Below are 18,647 nucleotides of genomic sequence, written 5' to 3' on the forward strand. Positions count from 1 at the left end.
CACTTTACAAAATCATAACATCAATCGTCCAGGACTTAGGCTGACGCACGTGCGGCCGCTCGCTGCCGATCCTTGAGCTGTACTGACGATTTAGTGTGGTAGCAAGAACGAGAGCACACAGAGGAACTTTCGATGCAGCAGTGCAAGCGAGACACCGACATCAGCACAGCGCTGTGAGCAGATCAAACTGAGCGAGCTGGCCGAAAATGAACGCACACATTTCCACATGTGTAACTGTGTTAGTGCCAAAAACTGTGTCGAAACCAAAACGCGCTCTCGCCTCCGTGTATTTCACACCGATTCTCCGCTTAACTCTAGGTTTTTACACACACCATGATAAAATATCCCGCTCGTTGTTTGTAGGGTGTGGTAACAAGAGCACTTATCTTTGAGCCTTGCATGGAAAAATCCCCAAAAAGCATTTATACACCATATAATCTTAGCGACCAAAACGACTCAACCTGAACAGCCAAACTGATACACCAAGAGAAAAAGTGTCTTGCAGTGCTGGATTAACACCATGCGGCAGCTTAGTTTGCCTAGTGTTTATTTCGCCCATGGGTGTCTGCAATTTCTATGAAATATGTGATGTTTAAAGAGCCAAGATCTAAACAGCAATGTGCCGGATGCGGCTCGCTACAGTACTTTACCGCTGCACTAGGGAGTTTAAGATATCGTGAGCTGACATCTTAGTATCAATTCTGAACTTCCATAGCATATCTTCACCGGCGGTTGGTCTTTTTCTGACATCTTCTGACAGATTTCTGTTGCGATATGTCTTTTTGGATCTTCATAAATAGTATTCTTCAGAGAAAACAATGTATGAGACCGGACCCAAAAGCTAACAGAGAAAATCTTAAAGAGAAGAGTATCAACAGAAAGATTTTAACTAACTAGTTTTTAATTACTACAACAAGAGAAAACATCACCATTTGTGTATTATCTAAATAAAAAAATCCATGTTCACATTTACAAATCCCAAATTCATCCGGTAAAAAGTTCAAATAAAAATATCGGCATGAATTCAGAACGTCAGTTTGATCCGATCATACAGAGGCGAATGAGGTCAATCGGCTCAAACTATCTGTAAAAAAATGATTCGACCACAGATAATGCACGTGATACTAATTAGGACAAAGCATCATGTAAGGTTGAAGAAGCATAGGTACATGATGATATTTGTATCCTAAAATGGGTATAGGTATTAGGTTCGTTCAGTTGTTGGTACTACCTTCAATGTAATATGGCACCTCAAACGATGGGTTAGTTAGAAATGTAATTTTGGATGAGCCCGTTTAATTTGTGTAGTACAGTGCATTACGGGTAGGAATCATCGTTGGACTGGTCGTAAATGATTGTACCGAATGGCTAGGGTACCAATAGCTATCAAGGCACATTCGACCCATAGTGGCGTATGGCAAGACTGGCTCAATCTCCGAAAAAACATGTTCGTCGCGTGTTTGTCGCTAGAGAGCATGTTCATAGTGAGGTTTCGTTGGACATTCTCGTAGTATGTACTAACCGTCATTACCTGTTCTTGGGTATTAACATTGTTGGGATGTCGCAAAAATAGATGAGCGGCATTTACACAAACAGAGCCATACATTTTCCACTCTGATAATTCAGAGCTTAGGACTTGCGGTTATGAAAAGGTTCCAGAGCTTGGAGCACGCTTGACGGTTCGATTCTCCTGTACAAAACGTTTCCGAACACTGCTATACTTCGACAGTCCGGGCCTGCTGCATCCATGTAGTTTTGCCTATGCGTTTCGGAATCACAGCGGAGTTGGGAATAAGTAGACGATGTGTGAGCTATCCTTAAAGCTTGGCCGTTGGGTTAATTTCCTGTTGTGCGTGCCAACATGTAATCTAAAACGAGAGAAAGAGAAACGACAACAAACTTGATGGCATGCCAGCTGAACAAGCCATGCAGTATTCGAGCGAGCAGGAGTAATCCGCCGATCTATGTAATTGCTATTGCGTGAAGGTGTTCGAATGAAATGATGAAGTTCTTGAATGATTCGATTTGTAGTCCTGAAAAGGACTGTTGCTTGGAACCAAGAGAGCGTTATTGCAATGCTGTTGTAGAAGCATGCAGTATAACGTGTAGTAGGTGGTTTACTTCTTGGCTGCAGCTGCCTTTTTGGGGGCAGCGGCTTTCTTGGGTGCGGCAGCTTTCTTGGGAGCGGCGGCCTTCTTGGCGGGAGCTGCTGCCTTCTTTGGTTTCGGTGCTTTCGGCTTGGCAGCCGCGGCCTTGGTTGGCTTGGTGGATTTCTGCTTCGGGGCTGCCGGTTTCTTGGCGGCTTTCTTCGCTCCGTCGGCGGCCTTGGGTTTCTTAGCTGCGGCGGCCTTCGGTTTCTTGGCGGCGGCACCGTCAGCCTTCTTGGTGGTCTTCTTGGCGGCGGCCTTCTTCTCTCCGGCGGGCTTCTTGGCTGCGGTCTTCTTCTTCTTGTCCGCGGCAGAGGCCGACTTCTTGGGGGCCGCTGCTTTCTTCTTCTTCTCTACCGCTGGCTTCTTGGCTGCGGCCGAGAGCTTGAACGAGCCCGACGCACCGGTTCCCTTGGTCTGGACCAGCTTGCCGTTGGCGACGGCAGTCTTGAGGGCCTTCTTGAAGAAGGTGGCCAGCTTGGTCACGTCAGCCTTGTAGTTGGCCGCCACGTACTTCTTGATCGCCTGCAGCGAGGAACCGTTGCGTTCGTTGAGTGCCTTGACGGCGGCCAGCACCATTTCGTTGACCGGAGGATGTGCCGCTGGCTGCTTGGGCTTCTTGGGGCCGGCGGCCGCCTTTGGCTTCTTCGGTGACTTGGCCGTGGAGGCTGGGGCAGCAGCTGCTGCAGCCGGGACTTCGGTCGCTGCGGAATCGGCCATCGTAGTTGCTTTCGCGCTTGTTTGAGGGGTTATTCGCTTTCACTCACACACTGACACAGCAATGTTTATGTTTATGCTTATGCTCGCCTATGCTCGGGGGTGACTCGAATTTGGGAACTCGAGAGGAAACACATGGAAAGCTTATGTCAGATTTTCGATGCGGTTGTCAAAGAAAGTTGCAAAAATACTGTTGTACTTTTTATCAAATATAACCACATATTTGCTCTGAACACTTGAATAAGATGATTGTTTCGGGTTGGCAAAATGTTAGGCTTTCCAGAAATGTATACTTTACCTCTAAAATAGCTCTACCGAAGACGACAATAGCGATAGAAGTGCCGATTTGCGCGACGCTGCAGCGATAGGATGGGATGTTTTGTGGTATATCTCCTGTAAACCGCATTTCCGACACTTCAAGGGTGGTAAAATAGTGAGTTTAACATTTTTCCTACCAAAGTACATCAAATGAACGATATATGGTAGCAGCAAAGTGTATTAAAATGGCAAAACAAAATGCATCTCCCCAGCGTCAGATCGATCGAAAACCGAGTGACGTTTGCTTGTTTGGGTTGGCTTGGTGGATCGAGATAGTAAGAAATAATTGATGTTCTATGCATTTGTATGTATGGTAAATGAAAAGTTTGATAAAAAATGCGTAGTTAAACTTGTATTAACTTGGATATGATCAATAATGTTCCACAATTCACCAAGGCAATGCAAGTAAAGTTTGCTCTACGAGGCGTTTGACAGATGTGCGTCAGAGATGATATGCTACGGATGGGGTATGGAAGCCGATGTGGATCGAGTCACAGGATCGGTGCAATTTAGGAACAAGGAACCACAATCGGCATAAAATGTGGTCGGTGTAGTCCACAGGTAATTGTTCCAATGTATTTGTTATAAGATTCCGGGAGTATTCCGGACCAAAGGTGTGAGGCTTGTATCATTAGCTAGTGGCGCATTACAGCCGGCCGGACAACATAACAGTCAAATGAAAAAAACACTCAAGGCGTTTTTATGAGGATGTCTTCTAACAGTCTGATTGTGGACATGATACTACGAGCCTTTCATGATCACCATGTGGAGCGAAATTGGAATGAATTGTCTAGATGCTCCTGAGGGAATTGTCAAGATGATTGTGGTGCTGGCTAAAACCTGACCCAATAGATTGTATAGTGGGCACAGACTATTCGCGTTTTTCGGAAACATTTAAACATACCGAAACGAAATAAAACAATCGCTCAAAATTGATTACTCATAATCATACATTATGTCTAACGTAGTCATCTCGGCGGAAGAACATATAGCATAGTCGATTGTCTTATTGAGGATATTCGTGCGTTCAATTGCGTGATCTTTGTTATGGGCACAGCTTTTGAACTGGCAAGTTTGAAAAAAGCATTCATAGTTCCCTTCTAATCCAACAGAGAACGCTTTCGCTCGTGGATTTCAGGATGCATAACATTTGAAGCATTTGGCATTATTCAGGCCTATCCTATTCTCTCGTAACCCGAAACGGGTAAATTTTCTGGTAAAACGGCATGCGGTTTTGAGATATCCCCTGGAAAGGAGTAAAGTAGTCGTGTCTTTTGTTTATAATCTTTTACGTGATCTGTACATGACAACATAATTTTATAGTCCGCCTACCGCGATAGGAAGTAGAACCAATGCCGATAGGTCTTTTGATCGTGTAATTAGCAAATGAGTGGGCGTTATCATGATTTATTTATAATTAAATAAAAAAAAATGGAAAATTAATAATAGATGAGCGGACATACACATATTTATTGGAAAAAAAGAGCTACATGCGGAGAACAGTAAATATGTACAGCATTGTTATATAGAATAAGTTTTGTGTTGAAATATATTGATGATCATAAATATCGATAATGTTAATTTTGATTAGACATAGACAACATTATCTGTTTTACTAGTCTGTTTAAAACGTCTTCCAAATTTTAAAGTCAGCAGTTTAAAAAGTATTTGTCGTATTTGAGCAAGCTTAGAATAAAGAAACGGTTGCAGACATTAATTAGTGATTTGGAACCCCTACAGAAGAAAAATGGAAATTAGAATAGGTGTGATTGCTTCATTGGCATGTTGTTAGCGAGTGCCCTTGCTTGTTGTGTTGGCAAGCGACGAAACGACGTTAGTATGTAAACAGAAGCATTTTCTTAATGTTGGAAGCATATAAGCTCAACTAACCCACAGTGTTGGCACGACATCGATCTCGTGCGAGATATGTCAGGCGAATGTTGACATATATCGAGCTATCTTGATAATAGCTCGAATAAGTCGCAATAAATCCCTCAGATGGCGCTATGACATACAGACAACGACGAAAATACGAGACAGCTAGATCTCCAATATTAGGGCCAATTAGGAGAAAGTTCATCTACGGTCAACTTTAGGGCAAACAAGGTCAAGGAGATCAGCTGATCGAGTAAAATACCGCCATCGTAAAAGGGACAGTAGCAAACATACACTGAAAGAAGAAAGACTAATTTTTGAACTGTGCAGCGAAAACCCTATACGCGAGAGCCAGTTGCAAGAAAGTCTGCAAAGCTACCGAAAATAAACGGATTGTTACCAGGCGTAACAACACACAGACATGTTGTTGATGATATGTTAGATAGAAGTTTTGGCTCGTAAGGAGTAGTAGTAGTAGTATTTATTTATACATAAACTTAATTTTCTTCACAATTCATTACATTGGTTCTGGTCGCTTAATTCCATTATTCGCACCTTAACTCAATACTAGCTATTTCCTTTCTTGTGCTATGCCATTTTGAAATTAATTATTATGGGATGATTATGGAGGATGATCCAACCTTTGGGAAAAATTGACAAAAAACCCTGGTACCTGTTTATTTTTCTATTTTTTTTAAATTTCCTTCTTACGTAACTAACGAATTATTCTACGTTCTTAGGTATTTAACTATTCTCTAATTAATACTTATCCTAACTTATTTTATTTACGTCTAAAGTAGTTCGTTGTGTTTCCCTTAGTCTTAGTTATCTGTCATTATATTTAGCCATAGTATTTTTTATGTATTCAAACAAACTTGGTAAATTTGCTAGTCTGTGTACATCTGTTGTTCTATGCCAAGGTGGTAAATTAAGGATCCGTTTTAGACATTTGTTCTGAAATATTTGCAGCTTCGTTATATGAGAATTTGCACAGTTTCCCCACACTGGGGATGCGTACACAATAATTGGTCTAATGATTGTTTTGTAGAGTAAAAACTGGTTCTTTCTGCTAAGTTTTGATTTTCTGTTTATAAAACAGTACAATACTTTCATTGCTTTTTCACCACTTATTTGTTTTTGCTCAGTGTAGTATTTGAAGGTTAGTCTTTTATCAAGATTTATACCTAGGTACTTTACATTGTTGCTCCATGCAATTTCCAAGTTGTTTACTTTTAGGTTTGTATTAGGTTTTTTCCTGGCACTTGTGAAACGGGTAAAGTATATAGCCTCTGTCTCATTTTCATTTAGTTTTAGTTTCCATTTAGTGCAATAACCAACGTATTTTTTAATGCCATGATTTAAGTTTTGTAATATAGTCCTAGGGTAACGGGCTGAGGACGATATAGCAAAATCGTCAGCAAAAGCAAAACGTTTTGCTGATTTCATTGGGGGAATATCCGATATGAAAATGTTGAACAAGCAAGGTGACAAAACGCTGCCCTGTGGTAAACCGGCAGGGGGGGTGTATGGCTCTGAGTATTTTGATTTCACTTGAATTATACACTTTCGGTTTAAGAGAAAGGATTCAATCAAGAGAATATCTTTGGGAGGAAATTTTAATTGAATAAGCTTATAAATTAGACCCTGGTGCCACACGGTGTCGTAGGCTTTTTCTAGATCGAGAAGTACTAATCCTGTTGATTTCTTTAGGCACTTTAACTGTTTTTGTTAATCGGTTCAATTGGTCTATGGTTGAAAGACCTTTTTGGAATCCAAATTGATATGGTGGAATGATGTTATTGTTTTGAACATGTGTTAAGATGCGTTTACCTATAAGTTTTTCATAAATTTTTGACTCACTCTCTCCGCTTGGTGACGCACAGACGTGGTTTTGATCGCTCCTGCTTATTCCAGTGTTTTAACGCGGCTTGATTAATCGCCCTGTGGCTGGCAAAATTTTATCGCTTGTGACTTTTGCACACATCTGCTTTGCGATATCACTCGTTGTGTGCCTGCTTTCCAGTGTAACAGTGTTATCATAATGACTATCTGTGCAATTTGCGCTACGGCAATTAATCCAAATGGTGATCCATTACACTTGTCGTGTTCGGGGGTGTGTGGCCGTTTGTTCCATGCTCACTGTGCCGGTGTCTCTGAATCCACGTTAAGTGAATTGTTGGCAGATTGTGGTCTGTGCTGGCTATGCAAACAATGTGATGCCTTGCGTAAATCGAAAAAGCCTGTATTGTTTCCGGAGATTGAGGCCGCCTTGGTCAATTCAATGGATGGCATTTTCTCGTCTCTAGGAAACGCCATTAATCCGATAAGAGCGGATCTGCTTCACCGTCTTAAGCAGGATCTATTTAGTGAGAGTGCCTCGTTTGATTCTGCATATGGTAAGAGAGACGCACGGTGCCCTCTCCGAACATCACTACCCCTCGATCTACCATCTCGTCACTCCGTCTCTCGTGTTCCGAGAATTCATCGATTACCAAAATCGTCATCTCCCTGTAGTGTCAGTGAACGACACGCTTACAGATGAGTCGACCATAAATATCGATAGTGCAAGCAACACTAACACCGTTAAATCTATCGTCGCCCGATTGGATGCTCCCGTAAACGATCCATCTAACTTCGGCTCTCTGAGTACACCACGCTTGGCCAGCATGCCTTCTCAGAGTGCTTCTCTGCCTTCGGCTCTCTCTCATCCACTGAGTGACACCTGTTCCGAGCCTACTTCCGTGCTTCCTGCTCTTCAATCAACCTCGTCGATTCCGTCATCGTCTTCATCGGTCTTCATTCCTGCGAGAACGACTGGATCCTCTCGTAAACCTTCGGATCGGTCGCCTCCAGAGAACCTGCCTGCCCCTGTTAAGCGTACCCGTGGTGATTACGCCAGACAACCGTCGTTGTCAAATGAACCAAATGAATAGCTAAGTATTTACTATCAGAACACTCGTGGGTTACGATCAAAATGTACTGATTTGAGGCTAGCGGCCGATGCTGCTGATTTTAATGTGATTGTTTTCACTGAAACCTGGGCTGATGATTCTTTACCCAATAGTATGCTCTTTAGTAGTGATAAATTTATCGTTTACCGTTGTGATCGTAACATAAATAATAGTTCTCGTACTCGCGGTGGCGGTGTTCTCATTGCTGTTTCGACCAGTTTAGCATCAGCGCCTATTTCTGTAAATGCCGCGCCGCTTGAGTGTGTGTGGGTTGTGATTAAAAATGAGTGCTTTAATATATATATATATAGGTGTTATCTATGTCCCACCCTACTTAGCAGCTGATATGCGTACGTTTGAAAAACTTTTAGAATGCGTTCACGATGTCAAAGCCCGCTTGCGTAACAAGGATCAACTTATTCTTCTTGGTGATTTTAATCAAACTTCTCTGCAGTGGATAAATTCTGTTAATTTAACGACACCTTTCCAGCACTATACACCTCATAATGCGTTGCTATGTCATGCACCTTTTGTCGATTTATTCAACGTTATGGAATTTTGTCAACTAAACAATATTCCAAACCATAATGGTCGTGTGCTTGACCTTATACTATTGTTTTCTCTTAACTTCACGCCGTGTTCCGTTTATGAGGCAGATCTTCCTCTTGTAAAAATTGATAACCACCATCCTCCGTTTGTTTTTGAAATTGAATATCTATCCACTGCCAACTTACCTGTTTCTGTGCAAAGTGTTAATCTTAGTCCTATTTATAATTATAAGAAGGCTGACTATGCTAGGCTGCGTGTAATTTTGTCCTCTATTGATTGGTCATTTTTGTTTGAATGTACGTCCATCAATGAGGCTGTAACACAGTTCAATGCTATCCTTATCACTTCCTTAAACTCCTGTTCTCCTCTCTTCAGACCACCTCCTTCCCCACCATGGTCCGACCGCCATCTGCGCTCTCTGCTTAGGGATCGAAATCGGGCTACACGTGCTTACCGGACTTGGCGTTCACCGTACACGCGTAGGTTATTTAAATATGCAGCATCCGCTTACAGATCATATAACAGATATCGCCATAAATTATATGTTTTGCGTCTTCAATCTCGCTTCCGTTCAAACCCTCGAGCGTTTTGGAATTACATAAACTCTATGAGAAACAATAATGGCCTCCCTACTAGTATGTCACTTGGTGATGTGCTTGCTACGTGCCCGAATGACATTCGTTCGCTTTTTGCTGATCATTTCTCGAGTGTCTATGAAAATGGTTTAGATAACTCTGCAAGCTTTGAGGCCAGTCTTTTATTCACCCCTCTCAATGTCCGGAATGTTGAATTTGTTTCTGTAAGCACTGCATCTGTTTTACGTGCGTTAGGTAACCTTAAACCATCCTCAGTGCCGGGTCCCGATAGTATTCCTGCTGCTTTACTCGTTCATTGTCGTGAAGCACTAGCCCTTCCTGTTTCTTTCCTTTTTAATCTTTCTTTGTCCACGGCTACTTTTCCGAATATTTGGAAACAAGCATGGATAAGGCCAGTTTTTAAAAAGGGTGATCGTGGTTGCGTCTCTAATTATCGTGGCATATCTATTTTATCGGCGTTCAGCAAAGTTTTTGAATCTGTTATTCGTTTACCTCTAATGGAAATGGTGAAATCGTGGATTATTCCAAATCAACATGGCTTTATGGCTGGCCGCTCCACCACTACTAATCTTATGGAATTTGTTTCCTCAGCACTCTTAAATCTGGACTCTGGCATGCAGGTTGATGCTGTGTATACCGATTTCAAAGCTGCGTTCGATAAAATCCCCCATTCTCTGCTCATTGCTAAATTCAAGAAACTTGGCTTCTCTCCTTTCTTTCTTGAATGGCTACAATCATTTCTATCGAATCGTTTTTGCTGTGTTAAATTGAATGACGGTTTTTCTTATGAGTTTCATTGTTCGTCGGGTGTACCCCAGGGTAGTGTCTTGAGTCCTTTACTTTTTATTTTATTTTTCAATGATGTGTGCTCTGTTCTTCCATCCGATTCCTTCCTTATGTTTGCAGATGATTTAAAAATATTTTGTCCTATCACTGACTCTAATTCATGTGTCTCTCTTCAATGTCTGTTAGACTCCTTCTCCTTTTGGTGTTCTGCTAACTTTCTCTCCCTGTGTATCGATAAATGTGCTTGTATATCTTTCTCTCGGAGCTTAAATGTGTTGTCTCATAATTATTCACTAAACTCTGTTGTATTAAATCGTGTTAATGTCATTCGTGATCTTGGGGTTCACCTTGATGCAAAGCTGTCATTCAATCATCATATTGAGCGTACCATTAACCATGCCAATAGTGTACTAGGAATGATTTGTGCTATGGCAAATGATGTGCGTGACCCTATATGCCTTAAAGCCCTTTTCTGTAGCTTAGTCCGCCCTATTTTAGAATATGCTAGCACTGTGTGGTGCCCAGTCAGCTCAGTATGGATTGAAAGGGTTGAAAGTGTTCAACGCAGATTCACCCGTATTGCCATTAGGCGTCTTTTAGGGCAATCGGGTGCTTCTCTTCCCCCTTATGTAGTCCGATGCCGTATGCTTGGATTGATGACACTGCATGATCGTCGCTCTGCTTCTCAAGCTTTGCTTATCAGTTGTTTGCTCCGGAACGAGATTGATTGTCCTTCACTTCTTAACAGAATACCGCTGTACGCGCCTGCTCGCTTTCTTCGACGCCGCGATTTCCTTCAAATCCCGTCGAGAAGAACGCTGTATGGCACCAATGATCCGTTTTTTCGATCCCTCCATCGCTTCAACAGTGCCTCTGGTGTGTTTGATTTTCATATTCCCCCTCAATCCCTTCGCCCCCTCTTCCTTCAGTTCTTTGACTCCCTTTTTGTTTCCCCATCCTAATTCTTTCATTTTACTTGTGTTGGCTGTGTTACAAATTGCTTGCTGTCTAGTATATGTTTGTCTAGTTAGATTTAAGTATTTGTTTGTTATCATTAATTTAAAGTTTTAGTCAGTAAGTTTCCCTATATTTAGCCCTCTGAGGCAGATATTTGTATCGTAATAAATAAATAAATAAATAAATAAATAAATAAATAAATAAATAAATAAGCCACTTAGTAAGCTTATTGGCCTATAGTTTGCTGGATTACTAGGATCTTTGTTGGGTTTTTTAATTGGGACTATTTTTGCAGTTTTCCAGGCATTAGGAAAATAGTTTAATTTGTAGCAGCAATTAAATATAAATGATAGGTATACTGTTGGGTAAATTGCCTTCTTAGAAAGTTGTTTTAAACAGCGGTTGTTGATTTTATCACAACCGGTAGATTTTTTTTGTTTTTAGTTTTTTGATAATGGTTTGAATTTGTTTGGGCTTGCAAAATAGAGTTGGGTTTGTATTTGGTACCAAGAGTTGCCGGGCTTTAAAAGCATGCACTGTTTGGTTCACTTGATTTTCTATTGAACTTTTTTCCGAATGGGTGATGTTATGCGCTTTTTCAAAATTTGTTTTGATAGCTTCACATTTTTCTTTGTCAGTTAAATATGCTTTATCATTGGATCTTAATGGAGGGATAATTTTACAATCGGATTTCATTATTTTTACGAATTTCCAGAGTCTATCATTGTTTTTGCCTTTATTCATTTTGGATAAATTACTCTGCCATGCAGTGTTGCGAGTTTTTTTTATGTCGTTCTTGATTTCATTAGCTAAGGCGTTGTACCAAGATTTAAGATATAAACACCTTCTATTTCTCTGCCATTGTATTCTGATCAAGTTTCTTTGTTTAATTTTATTTAAAATTATGTCGGGAAGGATTATTTTATAGTGGTCAGGTGTTTTTAATGGGACCGATAAGTCATGTGCATTACATATTAAGTTGGTAAAGTATTCAATTAATAAATCGATTTGTGAATGATCTGTTATTATTTGCAAATTTGTATTAGTAACATTTAACTTACTATCAACGAATTTTCTAAACTCTTTCCAATTTTGACTATTTGACTTTACACAATTCCACAGCTGGTGCCGCGCGTTAAAGTCTCCACAAATAATAAATTTTCCTGGAATATTGCATAGAGCTATAATGTCTCGTCTAAAACTATTGCAGTCCGAATTGGATCCAGTCTGAATAGCAACAGCCTCTATCTTCTTTAGTTTAGGCAGTTGTAAAACTTCGTGATTTAATTGCTTAGAAATTATGATTGCAACACCTCCTTTTTCATCTACTATCCACTCTGTATATCGAGTAATTGGGATGTGAGAATTTAATATTTGGTTTTAGGAAGGTTTCACAGATAGCTGATATCATAATATTTTCCTTCAATAGGTAGTTGAAAAACTCGGTTTGCTTGTTAGTAATGCTATTGGCATTCCAATATAATATTCGAAATTTATCTACACTATACATTTTTGAAACAGTATTTAGCTGTGATTCGGACTATCACAGAAATTAGGTCTTTCTTAGATTTGCACTTTGATAGATGTACAAACACATCTTCCACAATCTGTCCTATTTCATCTAGGTTAATGTCACTAAGGTTAGACTTAATGTTTTCATTATTATTGAGCTGGTTTGCGTAACTCGTAGAGTTACGATAGTTCGTGTTTGTGCGACTAACCTGTGGTAGCGATGGGAAACTTTCACTAGTTAATTGAAAACTTGGTTTGGGTGCTGATCTTGTCGTGGGTTTGCTAACCTTACAGGCATCCGTGGAAGCTAGCGGTATGATGTTCTCCGCAATTTGCACATCGAAGTTTAGCCGGTGCTATTTTGCCGTCTGGATTGGTAGTTGTTTTGCTCAGAGGGCACATGTTAGACGCGTGTGGCTCAGCACACTTCACACATACTGGTACACGGAAACAGTTTGCTTCTCCATGCCCATATTGCTGACAATTTCTACACTGTATTGGCCCTGCTTTGTGTGAGTAGTATTCAAAATACACTCTATGGTGATTTACGTAGCGCACCTGTTTTAGTTCGCCTAACGTAATTGAGCCCTTGGCAAAATGTAACAAATACATCGCCTGGTCATCGTATCGTTTTTTACGTATTGGTAGCTTCTTCACTGTAGTGGGGTTGATTTTACATTCTCCTAGAGCTGGGAGTAAATCGTCTATCGGCATTTCAGGCAGGCCAAAAATGACCACTTTTGTTGTGCGTTCTTCTGGTAGTTGGTGCGTGAAGAAGTTGATTTTGTTGTTCTTGAACGATTCTACCACTAATTTGAAATCGTTCGTATCTAATACGCTAACGTTTATACCTTTTGTAGAGGTGTTTGTGTGGTAGTGCACTACACCTGTAGCGACGATCAGTCGATGGACGTTTCCTACTGTCGTACCTGTCACTATGATCGGAGGTACGCGATGTTTTTTCGTGCTTGGTTGTAGTGGTTGTACATGCGATGACGGGGCTTCTTCGTTTTCACTTAGGATGTCGTATGCGTTATTGAGCGACACCTGAGGTGCGTACTCTGGTTTTGCACGCTGACTCATACTATGAAAACGGGACAGCGAGTACGTTGAGCCTCCACGACAAGCGACGTTTCTCTTTCGCGGGGCCATCTCGGGTGGCCGAGCGCCTAGGCGTTTGCGTAATTTAACTGGAATGTTTCTCTTTTGGTGTTTTTCTCTCTCAGAAGATAAATTATATCGCACTATTACCGAACACGTCCGAACAGGTCGGAGGCTGAGAGTGATCTGCTCGTAAGGAGTTCTTTCGCCTCTTTCTCTTGAACGTCATGATGATAGCAGCTAAAGCAGGATTGCGGCGCAAGCTTAAGGGGAGTGAACAGAAATGTTCAGAAGGAAAGTCTTAGAGGATCGCGGAAAAGTTGGGAATATCACACCAGTAGAAAAAGTACGGGGCCGGTCTGGTGGTACAGTCGTCAACTCGTGCGACGTAACAACATGCCTGTCATGAGTTCAAATCCCGAATAGACCGTGCCCCCATACGTAGGACTGACTATCCTGCTATGGTAACAATAAGTTACTGAAAGCCAAGCTCATTTCACTAAGTGGGTACAGGCAGGCCTTGACCAGCAGCGGTTGTTGTGCCAAGAAAAAGAAAATGTACGTGGTACTAATTAGGACTAAGTATCATGTAAGGTTGAAGAAGTATAGGTACACTACTGGACAAAAAATAGGACAAATTATTTTCAATTTTTATTAGTTTTTTCGACATATTTGGCTTGGAAAGAGATATTTAACACTCTGGGCGCTGGCATTTTGCATCAGCTTTCTGCAGAGAAAACAGTACAAGATAAGAGAGCGATGAGAGCGTTTCATTGGCTTACGATCGTTCACTCTCTTTCCGATCCTCACATACGATGCCACTTCTGCAATATGCGCTCTCTCTTTCTTCCCGCTGCAATGCGCTCTGCTGAGAGTTGCTGAGAGACCAATCACAGAGAAGAGGAGTGAACAAAGCTGTGATTCCAAAGCGAGCCACACAGCGCCCAGAGTGTTAAGGTATGTCGAGGTGTTTGTATGTGTGAAATTCATAATTACGTCATCATTTGGTAAACGCACGCTTGTGTGTGTGTGTGTGTGTGTGTGTGTGTGTGTGTGTGTGTGTGTGTGTGTGTGTGTGTGTATGTTTTGCGGCAGTATAAAAGGAGAGCCAAGCCGTTTTGCGCTTCAGTCTTCAGTTAGTGGTCAAGGTGTAAAGTTGCTGTTAAAAAATTCCACAAAATAATCATGGGTCGCGGAAAGCACTGCACACCAGAGGAGCGAAAACAGATCCAGGGGCTGTTTCGTGAGAAAGTCCCAATAAAGACAATCTGCAAGGCGTTCGGCCGTTCGCGGACGTTTGTGGACAACGCCATTCGTAGCGAGGCTACGGGTAAGTCGACAGGTCGTCCACGAAAAACAACGGCTAACGTTGACGCGCAGATTGTTGAAAAGAGCAGGGCTAACCCTTTCACTACTTGCACTCGAATCAAGCAGGAACTTGGGTTGCAAGTTTCGTCGAAGACGGTGTCTCGCCGTTTACACGACGCTGGGTTCGGTGCCCGGAGAGTTCGGAAGCGGAAGAAAGGTTCGGAAGCTGCTGCCGTACCACGTAGAAGCGCGCATTCGGTTTGCCGAAGAACATCAGCAGCTTCTGGAACCAGCAGCTCAGGAACTCAGCCGAAGCGCTATGGGCACGCTGCTAGGGAAACGCATACCCGTAAGCACATGCCAGAAACTCATCATCCAAGGCAGCTACGCGCTGCCAGGCAGTGAAGGACAATAATGGTCAACACATTGACCATTAGAATGTGTTTTCGCTCTGTGGAACACCGCAACACCACCTCCCAACCACCACTTAAACAGCCCTTTTCAGGGCTACCAAATAATTCTGAAAACTATGTCTTTTCGCCAAAAAAAAGGTTCATATTTTTATGCCAACAGGTGTACATGATGATATCTGTATCCTAAAATGGGTATAGGTATTAGGTTCGTTCAGTTGTTGGTACTACCTTCAATGTAATATGGCACCTCAAACGATGGGTTAGTTAGAAATGTAATTTTGGATGACCCCGTTTAATTTGTGTACATTACGGGTAGGCATCATCGTTGGACTGGTCGTAAATGATTGTACCGAACGGCTAGGGTACCAATAACTATCAATGCACATTGGCGTATCGGAAAACTGGCTCAATCTCCGAAAAACCATGTTCGTCGCGTGTTTGTCGCTAGAGAGCATGTTCATAGTGAGGTTTCGTTGGACATTCTCGTAGTATGTACTAACCGTCATTACCTGTTCTTGGGTATTAACATTGTTGGGATGTCGCAAAAATAGATGAGCGGCATTTACACAAACAGAGCCATACATTTTCCACTCTGATAATTCAGAGATGAGAACTTGCGGTTATGAAAAGGTTCCAGAGCTTGGAGCACGCTTGACGGTTCGATTCTCCTGTACAAGACGTTTCCGAACACTGCTATACTTCGACAGTCCGGGCCTGCTGCATCCATGTAGTTTTGCCTATGCGTTTCGGAATCACAGCGGAGTTGGGAATAAATAGACGATGTGTGAGCTATCCTTAAAGCTTGGCCGTTGGGTTAATTTCCTGTTGTGCGTGCCAACATGTAATCTAAAACGAGAGAAAGAGAAACGACAACAAACTTGATGGCATGCCAGCTGAACAAGCCATGCAGTGTTCGAGCGAGCAGGAGTAATCCGCCGATCTATGTAATTGCTATTGCGTGAAGGTGTTCGAATGAAATGATGAAGTTCTTGAATGATTCGATTTGTAGTCCTGAAAAGGACTGTTGCTTGGAACCAAGAGAGCGTTATTGCAATGCTGTTGTAGAAGCATGCAGTATAACGTGTAGTAGGTGGTTTACTTCTTGGCTGCAGCTGCCTTTTTGGGGGCAGCGGCTTTCTTGGGTGCGGCAGCCTTCTTGGGAGCGGCGGCCTTCTTGGCGGGAGCTGCTGCCTTCTTTGGTTTCGGTGCTTTCGGCTTGGCAGCCGCGGCCTTGGTTGGCTTGGTGGATTTCTGCTTCGGGGCTGCCGGTTTCTTGGCGGCTTTCTTCGCTCCGTCGGCGGCCTTGGGTTTCTTAGCTGCGGCGGCCTTCGGTTTCTTGGCGGCGGCACCGTCAGCCTTCTTGGTGGTCTTCTTGGCGGCGGCCTTCTTCTCTCCGGCGGGCTTCTTGGCTGCGGTCTTCTTCTTCTTGTCCGCGGCAGAGGCCGACTTCTTGGGGGCCGCTGCTTTCTTCTTCTTCTCTACCGCTGGCTTCTTGGCTGCGGCCGAGAGCTTGAACGAGCCCGACGCACCGGTTCCCTTGGTCTGGACCAGCTTGCCGTTGGCGACGGCAGTCTTGAGGGCCTTCTTGAAGAAGGTGGCCAGCTTGGTCACGTCAGCCTTGTAGTTGGCCGCCACGTACTTCTTGATCGCCTGCAGCGAGGAACCGTTGCGTTCGTTGAGTGCCTTGACGGCGGCCAGCACCATTTCGTTGACCGGAGGATGTGCCGCTGGCTGCTTGGGCTTCTTGGGGCCGGCGGCCGCCTTTGGCTTCTTCGGTGACTTGGCCGTGGAGGCTGGGGCAGCAGCTGCTGCAGCCGGGACTTCGGTCGCTGCGGAATCGGCCATCGTAGTTGCTTTCGCGCTTGTTTGAGGGGTTATTCGCTTTCACTCACACACTGACACAGCAATGTTTATGTTTATGCTTATGCTCGCCTATGCTCGGGGGTGACTCGAATTTGGGAACTCGAGAGGAAACACATGGAAAGCTTATGTCAGATTTTCGATGCGGTTGTCAAAGAAAGTTGCAAAAATACTGTTGTACTTTTTATCAAATATAACCACATATTTGCTCTGAACACTTGAATAAGATGATTGTTTCGGGTTGGCAAAATGTTAGGCTTTCCAGAAATGTATACTTTACCTCTAAAATAGCTCTACCGAAGACGACAATAGCGATAGAAGTGCCGATTTGCGCGACGCTGCAGCGATAGGATGGGATGTTTTGTGGTATATCTCCTGTAAACCGCATTTCCGACACTTCAAGGGTGGTAAAATAGTGAGTTTAACATTTTTCCTACCAAAGTACATCAAATGAACGATATATGGTAGCAGCAAAGTGTATTAAAATGGCAAAACAAAATGCATCTCCCCAGCGTCAGATCGATCGAAAACCGAGTGACGTTTGCTTGTTTGGGTTGGCTTGGTGGATCGAGATAGTAAGAAATAATTGATGTTCTATGCATTTGTATGTATGGTAAATGAAAAGTTTGATAAAAAATGCGTAGTTAAACTTGTATTAACTTGGATATGATCAATAATGTTCCACAATTCACCAAGGCAATGCAAGTAAAGTTTGCTCTACGTGGCGTTTGACAGATGTTCGTCAGAGATGATATGCTACGGATGGCGTATGGAAGCCGATGTGGATCGAGTCACAGGATCGGTGCAATGTAGGAACAAGGAACCACAATCGGCATAAAATGTGGTCGGTGTAGTCCACAGGTAATTGTTATACAATGTGTTTGTTATAAGATTCCGGGAGCATTCCGGACCAAAGGTGTGAGGCTTGTATTGTTAGCCAGTGGCGCATTACAGCCGGCCGGACAACATAACAGTCAAATGAAAAAAACACTCAAGGCGTTTTTATGAGGATGTCTTCTAACAGTCTGATTGTGGACATGATATCACGAGCCTCTCATGTTCACCATGTGGAGCGAAATTGGAATGAATTGTCTAGATGCTCCTGAGGGAATTGTCAAGATGATTGTGGTGCTGGCTGAAACCTGACCCAATGGATTGTATAGTGGACACAGACTATTCGCGTTTTTCGGAAAGATTTAAACATACCGAAACGAAATAAAACAATCGCTCAAAATTGATTACACATAATCATACATTATGTCTAACGTAGTCTTCTTGGCGGAAGAGCATGTAGCATAGTCGATTGTCTTATTGAGGATATCCGTGCGTTCAATTGCGTGATCTTTGTTATGGGCACAGCTTTTGAACTGGCAAGTTTGAAAAAAGCACTCATAGTTCCCTTCTAATCCAACAGAGATCGCTTTCGCTCGTGGATTTCAGGATGCATAAAATTTGAAGCATTTGGCATTATTCAGGCCTATCCTATTCTCTCGTAACCCGAAACGGGTAAATTTTCTGGTAAAACGGCATGCGGTTTTGAGATATCCCCTGGAAAGG

At 42.6% G+C, this 18,647-nt stretch overlaps 2 protein-coding genes across 2 annotated transcripts; both read right to left on the bottom strand.

The window, feature by feature from the left end:
* Positions 1–1,861: 1,861 nt before the first annotated feature.
* LOC121592889 (histone H1-like) lies at positions 1,862–2,928 on the bottom strand. Its single transcript, XM_041914757.1, has one exon. It carries the CDS (start codon positions 2,865–2,867, stop codon positions 2,118–2,120), a length of 750 nt encoding a protein of 249 aa, XP_041770691.1. The 5' UTR covers positions 2,868–2,928; the 3' UTR covers positions 1,862–2,117.
* Positions 2,929–16,238: 13,310 nt separating this feature from the next.
* Positions 16,239–17,136, bottom strand: LOC121592809 (histone H1-like). The gene has a single exon (XM_041914608.1). It carries the CDS (start codon positions 17,073–17,075, stop codon positions 16,326–16,328), a length of 750 nt encoding a protein of 249 aa, XP_041770542.1. The 5' UTR covers positions 17,076–17,136; the 3' UTR covers positions 16,239–16,325.
* Between the last annotated feature and the right edge of the window lie 1,511 nt (positions 17,137–18,647).

The sequence above is a fragment of the Anopheles merus genome, chromosome 2L, assembly GCF_017562075.2.
Source record: "Anopheles merus strain MAF chromosome 2L, AmerM5.1, whole genome shotgun sequence".
Classification (NCBI taxonomy): Eukaryota; Metazoa; Arthropoda; class Insecta; order Diptera; family Culicidae; genus Anopheles; species Anopheles merus.

What these genes read in the sequence shown, in the direction of transcription:
- LOC121592889 (XM_041914757.1), bottom strand. Translation starts at nt 2,867, where the DNA reads ATGGCCGATTCCGCAGCGACCGAAGTCCCGGCTGCAGCAGCTGCTGCC.
- LOC121592809 (XM_041914608.1), bottom strand. Translation starts at nt 17,075, where the DNA reads ATGGCCGATTCCGCAGCGACCGAAGTCCCGGCTGCAGCAGCTGCTGCC.